General features: G+C 36.8%; 1 protein-coding gene and 1 pseudogene across 1 annotated transcript; both read right to left on the bottom strand.

The window, feature by feature from the left end:
• Positions 1 to 277: 277 nt before the first annotated feature.
• Positions 278 to 1,572, bottom strand: LOC111484909 (aspartic proteinase CDR1-like). The gene is made up of 2 exons (XM_023131556.1): positions 982 to 1,572; positions 278 to 877 (listed from the first exon to the last, which is right to left on the bottom strand). Exons 1-2 carry the CDS (start codon positions 1,570 to 1,572, stop codon positions 278 to 280), a joined length of 1,191 nt encoding a protein of 396 aa, XP_022987324.1.
• A 4,467-nt stretch (positions 1,573 to 6,039) lies between these two features.
• Positions 6,040 to 7,185, bottom strand: LOC111488807 (annotated as a pseudogene).
• Between the last annotated feature and the right edge of the window lie 232 nt (positions 7,186 to 7,417).

Genomic DNA, 7,417 nt, shown 5'->3' with positions numbered 1-7,417 from the left:
AAAAGGTCTCTTGAATTATAGTAAATTTAATTATATTATTTCACCACTTAAATAAAAATAATTAATAATTAATGTCTAATTTTACCTTAAAATTTGTTACCGAAAATTACTAAAAAGAAATCAAAGAATATTGACTAAAGTAGAATATAGTTGTGCATATATTAATAAATGCTTTCCAAATTTTATGAATAAAACAAACTTAACGTCACCTCAAAAGTGTTACGAGGAAAGTAATAATAGTTATAAAATAACGTATTGTTTTGAGGCCCAAAAAATCTCAACCAGCTTTGGTGCAATCAGTGGGCTTAAACGACACGGTCATATTGTCAATATCATACCCAACCAAAAAATTTGCCATCATACTGTTCCCGATGAGTGCGTCCTTGTCGTCAACACCCATCGCGGTGAAGCAAAAGGACCCATCCGGCATCTTATTGAAAGTCTGAACCGTACTCAATCGCAGATCCACGCCGCCGTCGAAGTGCAAAGTCATCACCAAATCCCCCAAATTATCTTTGTAGCAAAGAGTATCATCGTCAATGGGCTTCGACGGGATATGCCGCCGAACTTCAGCAGCCAATCGTCCGTACAATTCTTTGGGGAGGAGAGTCGGCGGCGTGCCGGTATCGAGAACCGCATTCCCCTTGGCCGGAGGTCCCGACGTACTGTACGGAACGAGGGTTTTTCTGACGGAGATTCCCGTGAGGGTGAGAGAGTAAGATGTCTGGTCGGATGTTCGAACGAGTTGGGCTGTGATGACTCCGGGTCCTTTAACTTCAGAACCCGACCCGATAGAGAGGCTACTTGAGATTCTCGGGTCGGTGTTGTATGGCATCAGACAAAGGGAGAACTTTCTACCGCCGACCGATGGACCTATCTGTGAATATGAAGTTACATTAGAACTTTATAGTTATTTAAATAAGATGCTAATAATGTTTTTAAAAATATTACTAATAATTGAAATTGATAATATATATATACCTGAGAAACGAAGGAAATCGCTCCTCTTCCAAATCCGATCAATCCCATTTCATTGGCATTAAACGTTCCACTATTATTATGTCCGCAACCAAACACGACCCCAGGAAACGGCGTCGTCGCTCCAGACCTCGAAGTTACAGCCATTTTTTCACTCGCCAATTCTCCCTGCGTAGATCCGCTTCCATACCCATAGCTGTACTTACACGTGTCGGTGCCGGAGCACGCCGCACCAGACCCCCTCAAATGGCACTGCGGCGACTTGCAAGAAAGGGTTCGAAAGGTTGACGATTTTGAAGGGTCGTAAATCGGATTCGTTTGCTGGTAACATTTCGCACATGGACGACACTGAGCCCAAAATAAATCGCTGCCAGTGTCGAGGATTGCATGCACCTCTGTCGGCGGCGTTCCGATGGCGATTTTCACTATAAATTCGCTGGTTTCCGGCCAAATTTGTGATTTGGCTGCCATCGGCGAAACGTTGCCGGGTGAGAGACGGCGGCGGATGAGTTCCAGCTTGAGACCACCGCCTTTGCCGGCGGTGGACTCGGCGATGGAAAGTAGTGTGAGAAGGAGAAATATAGTAGGCGCCATGGGATTGCATGGATTTTAAATTTCTTTGTTTTATTTATACGCGTGAGAGAGATAATGACGTGGAAATTGAAATTATTACGTAGAACTAGGAAAGGATGGCGGTGTTTTTGGTAAAGCTCACTGTTTTTTTAATATAAAAATAGAATGTTATTTTAGTATTTATTTAGTTATTTCTATCGTATTAAATTTTCATATTTCCAACCCTTTATTAAATTTAGTTTTAATCTAAATAAGGTAAACAAAAATATTTAAATAGGAGTATATTTCTTATTCTATTTTAATAATCTATCTTTGAATTAAATAAAACTATGTAAACTTTTAAAATTATGTTTAAATTTTTTAAAAAAGCAGTATTTCGATTATTAAAAATAAAATCTTTTATTTAATTTAACTAATTAAATAAATTTAATGTATTTCTGGATGATTAATTAACCATTTATAATCACCTACATTTATTTATTTTGATTAACTAGAAATTAAAATTAGATCTAAATAATGTAACATCGGAATATTTATAATTCTATTTTAATAATTATCTTGGAATAAATGAATTAAATAAAACCATATAAACTTTTAAATTTATCTTATATATGGTAATTTATTAATTAATTAAGGATTGTTATTATTAATTATAACTTTAATTCTAGAAAGGAAAATACTTTAATAAAGTGTCCAAAAAAAAAAAAAACCTAAAATAAAATAACATAATGAGTACGTTAATAGTCAAAGTTAGCAAGGTTGAGAAAAGTTTTAAAATTGTGATAAATAATAATGAATGCTATAATTTTAATTTTTAAACAAAAACTCATATCAAACCACGTTTTAGAACACAAGGGTAACTTCAAAATTGTTAAAATCATTTGAAGTTCAAAATTATTTTAAAACATATTTTAATCATTCAAATAACCAATTATTATTTAACTTTACATTTCATAAAAATCGATTTTGAATATTTATAAGAATATCAATTTTGAATATTTATAATTATGTTATTGTCATGACCCAATTTTCGAGGCTTCAAAAAACCGAATCGTGACTAAAAAGACGAAATCGAAAACAAATAAAATTAAAAAGAAAATAAAATAAAAGATAAAAATCAGATAAAAATTAAAACAAGAAAAGGAACGGTATGAATATTTCATCAGTTTTATCGATGATTCTTCAAGGTATGGCTATATTTACCTAATGCATCACAAGTTCGAAGCTCTTGAAAAGTTCAGAGAGTATAAGACCGAGGTTCAGAATCGATGAGGAAAAACTAGGTCATCGAATGAAAAGAAGTTCATGGTTAGCTCAAGATTAAGATCGAGTTACCTAGGTCATCGAATGAAAAGAAAATCAGTCTCAATAGTAAATGACATTATAAAGTGAGAGTAATTTTCTTCATGGTCCGATCTTATGCAATACTCATTACATAGGACGCCCCCACTCACATGTCTCCGCATGTACAATTTAGTGATCACATTGTTTATGTCATATACAAAAGTGGGCCACATCCATAATGTTCCTAGGATAAGGTACTCAGCCATATCCCTGTACTATAGATCATTTTGACTATATACTTGAAATTGATCCACTCTTATGTCTCTACATATAGTTCAAGTAATCATACTATAGTCAGAGTGTTCTTAGTTTATTCGATTTAGATTAATAATCGTAAAATTCTCTTTATTCAATAGCAATCTTTACTGAATAAACATCGATAATAACTTTATTGAAAATAGAATATGTTTTGTTCACAAACTATGAGATTTATGGCATAAAACCCAACAAGGGGCACATCCAAGAAGGACAAGGTATTCTTTTTTATAAACGGGTTACAACCGTGGGCCAAAAACAAAATACACGAGAAAAATATCCAAGACCTAGCTACCGCAATTGCCAGCGCCAAGAGACTTCTAGACTTTGGGAACGAAGCGGTTTACCAAAGAAGAACAACATAGGCCCCAAACACTGGGGCAAAACATATAAACCGCAAGGTCATCGAAATGGAAGCCCCAATAGGCCAAACGGATGTAACGACAGACCAAGCGGGTGGACAGACAGACCTCCTTAGAACAATCAAGCGGGGACATCTTGATAAGATAAGGAACCACTACAAGGGGAGTAAGATTCGGATTACCTTGTTGATCGAATATCCCAAGACAAGAACATTGTTTGAGATTCGAATCACTCCACAAGCAAGATCGATCATGTCTAGCTTGAATGATTCTTGTTGATCAAATATCTCAAGACAAGAACACTTGCTTGAGATTCAAATCACTCCACAAGCTAGATTGATCATGTCGAGCTTGAATGATTCTACATGCAACCTAAACTTCATAGAATTGCAAAGAAACTTAGATTTGATCATGTCGAGCTTGGATAATGCAAAGAACTATCTATGGATTTACTACACTTCATTTGCTCCATATTCCTACTAATTTCCTTCTAATATTTTTGTGAGTGAAGCATTTAGATTTGATCAAAACATTTCAAAAGGAGGTGACGGAAAGAAGGCGATTTCTGGATAATGCAAAGAACTGTTTATGGATTTAGTACACTTCATTTGCTTCATATTCCTACTAATTTCCTTATAATATTTTTGTGAGTGAAGCATTTAGATTTGATCAAAACATTTCAAAAGGAGGTGACGGAAAGAAGGTGATGATTTTTTCTGATCCGAGGACGAATCTTTCTGAAGAGGGGGAAGATGATAAGAATCAAAACATTTCAAAAGGAGGTGATAGAAAGAAGATGATTTTTTCTGATTCGATGAAGAATCCTTCTGAAGAGGGGGAAGATGATAAGAATCACGGTGTGCCAAGAAGAAAAATGTCATAAAAATTCAAAAAAGAGATCAATTGATTTTAAGACTGTTGCATTAACCACTCAAGCACATCAACCTTTGTTAGAAAAACTATGTTTAATTTTATAAATTATGTAAAAGTCAAATGGACAATTTGACTTATTCTTTGTGGAGATTAAAGGGGATCGGGAATAAATCCCGTCCACAAACATATCGGGATTGAATCCCGGCCACAAACGTCTTTTGTCGAGAGACTATAAATACCCACAATATGTTATGTAAAAACACAGATTCGTGGATGAATGTAATTCATATCTCAAATTGAGACGTTTCCCTTAGAAATTCGAGCATCATATTTGTCATTTCTATGTTTCGAGCAATTCTTCTGGTAGAATTGCACCCGAGCCATTCAATCAAGCCTTGATCAAGTTAGATTGTGGAGTGACTCAATTTAGAACAAGGTTTCAAATCTTACTTCTAGATCTTCGATCGTAAGAGGTAATCTAATTCTAGCCTTATCTCTTGGTTGATCCAAATTTGGCATAAGGAGGTGTTAATTACTTTGATTCAAGGGTTCTTGCTAAAATAAAAGCTTGGATCGATGGGCTGAGGATTAGGTTGCCTTATTACTAGAGGCTCGAGCATACGTTGCTTGGCGTTGGAAAGTGAGTAACGCACAATCGCAAGTTCGCTGCCATCAAAAGTGCAATTGTGAACGGGGCATGCCTCACCAGCCGAAATGCGCCATGTGTCCAACACCGATTCTGTTGCGCTCCTCCGTACGCCGACCGACGCTTGGCGGCGTTCTTCTCTTCCTCCTGCGTTTTTTCCAAATTTCGAGAAACGTGAGTTTTTAGCGTTCTCAATCCATTTTCTTTCGATTTTTAAATCTTCCAATTCATAATCCGAATCGCTTCACGAATATTGTAGAACTCATATTCTATTTCTCCCATATATGCTTCTTATATTGTTTTGGTAATCACACGTCTTATTATTCGAGTTCGAATTTGTAGAAAAATACGAGTTCTTACCGAAAATAGTGTTTTCTTGAAACATCGATTCGAACGGAAATCTCGACCACTTTCACTCCAAAACTTACGAAAATCACACTCTTGAGGGTAAAAGTACAAGAATCACTCAAAAACGTCACTAGCACACCAAAATTTCGATAAACATCTCGATCTAGACATTCGCGGACTAATCTTAAGTTCTTAGACGTTTTTGACGAAATAGGGAGGTGCGATTCGTGAAAGCACCTTGCCTTGGACTACTGAAGGTTTAGGTTGAGGATTCTCAGATCTTCGGTGTCGATTTTTTATCAGATTCTTCTCCTCCAACCTCAAAACCCTAATCTCCTTTCTCAGATCTTCGGCATCGATTCCATCATTGTGCCTAAATTTTGGAAATCGTAAAAGATCTCTTGAATTATAGTAAATTTAATTATATTATTTCACCACTTAAATAAAAATAATTAATAATTAATTTCTAATTTTACCTTAAAATTTGTTACGGAAAATTATTAAAAAGAAATCAAAGAATATTGACTAAAGTAGAATATAATTGTGCATATATTAATAAATGCTTTCCTAATTTTATGAATAAAACAAACTTAACGTCACCTCAAAAGTGTTACGAGGAAAGTAATAATAGTTATAAAATAGTTTCAGGCCCAAAAAATCTCAACCAGTTTTGGTGTAATCAGTGGGCTTAAACGACACGGTCATATTGTCAATATCATACCCAACCAAAAAATTCGCCATCATACTGTTCCCGATGAGTGCGTCCTTGTCGTCAACGCCCATCGCGGTGAAGCAAAAGGACCCATCCGGCATCTTATTGAATGTCTGAACCGTACTCAATCGCAGATCCACGCCGTCGTCGAAGTGCAGAGTCATGATGAGAAGAAAAAAGAAGGCGTTAAGAAACCCTCCTGGCCCAACCCTAGACACTCTAAGATCCTTTTTCAAATCTCCTGGTCCCTGCGGAAGAAAGGAAAAGGAATTGATCGTTTCGCTTTCGGGAAGGGAGGATTAATCAAACAAATCCTATTGATTGGAGCTTTCTCCAGACCTCCGGGAAAAGTATGAAAAAAAAGGCTAGAATGGTAACCAAATCCCCCAAATTATCTTTGTAGCAAAGAGTATCATCATCAATGGGCTTCGACAGGATATGCCGCCGAACTTTAGCAGCCAATCGTCTGTACAATTCTTTGAGGAGGAGAGTCGGCGGCGTGCCGGTATCGAGAAGCACATTCCCCTTGGCCGGAGGTCCCGACGTACTGTAAGGAACGAGGGTTTTTCCGACAGAGATTCCCGTAAGGGTGAGAGAGTAAGATGTCTGGTCGGATGTTCGAACGAGTTGGGCTGTGATGACTCCGGGTCCTTTAACTTCAGAACCCAACCCGATAGAGAGGCTACTTGAGATTCTCGGGTTGGTGTTGTATGGCATCAGACAAAGAGAGAACTTTCTACCGCCGACCGATGGACCTATCTGTGAATATGAAGTTACATTAACTATAAGGTTTTGAACATTATAGTTATTTAAATAAGATGCTAATAATGTTTTTAAAAATATTAATAATAATTGAAAGTGATAATATATATATATATACCTGAGAAATGAAGGAAATCGCTCCTCTTCCAAATTCGATCGATCAATCCCATTTCATTGGCATTAAACGTTCCACTACTATTATTTCTGCAACCAAACACCACCGCAGGAAACAGCATCGTCGCTCCAGAACTCGAAGTTACAGCCATTTTTTCAGTCGCCAATTCTCCCTGAGTAGATGATCCGCTTCCATACCCATAGCCGTACTTACACATGTCGGTGTCGGAGCACGCCTCCCTCCCTTGCTGGCAAACAAATATGGTGGTTTGTTGCCTCTATGTCTAAGGGCCCCACAATGTGTATGTTTTTACACTTCACATTTTCTTCTACTTGAACCTGAGACCTATGTGTTATTAGATCGACACTTTAACCACTTGAGCTATTCAACTTGTTTGTTGATAGATTGGCTCCTCTGCAATGATATACACCGATGGCTTTAACTTGGCT

The sequence above is a fragment of the Cucurbita maxima genome, unplaced genomic scaffold, assembly GCF_002738345.1.
Source record: "Cucurbita maxima cultivar Rimu unplaced genomic scaffold, Cmax_1.0 Cma_Scf00001, whole genome shotgun sequence".
NCBI classification, from domain to species: domain Eukaryota; kingdom Viridiplantae; phylum Streptophyta; class Magnoliopsida; order Cucurbitales; family Cucurbitaceae; genus Cucurbita; species Cucurbita maxima.
The sequence above is the reverse complement of the archived record's forward strand: the minus strand, read 5'-3'. Positions and strand labels throughout refer to the sequence as shown.

Bases quoted from the DNA above. Each gene is read 5' to 3' on its own strand.
- LOC111484909 (XM_023131556.1), bottom strand. From the start codon at position 1,572: ATGGCGCCTACTATATTTCTCCTTCTCACACTACTTTCCATCGCCGAG. The intron at 878-981 runs GTATATATATAT...TCATATTCACAG, and splicing joins CGATTTCCTTCGTTTCTCAG to ATAGGTCCATCGGTCGGCGG.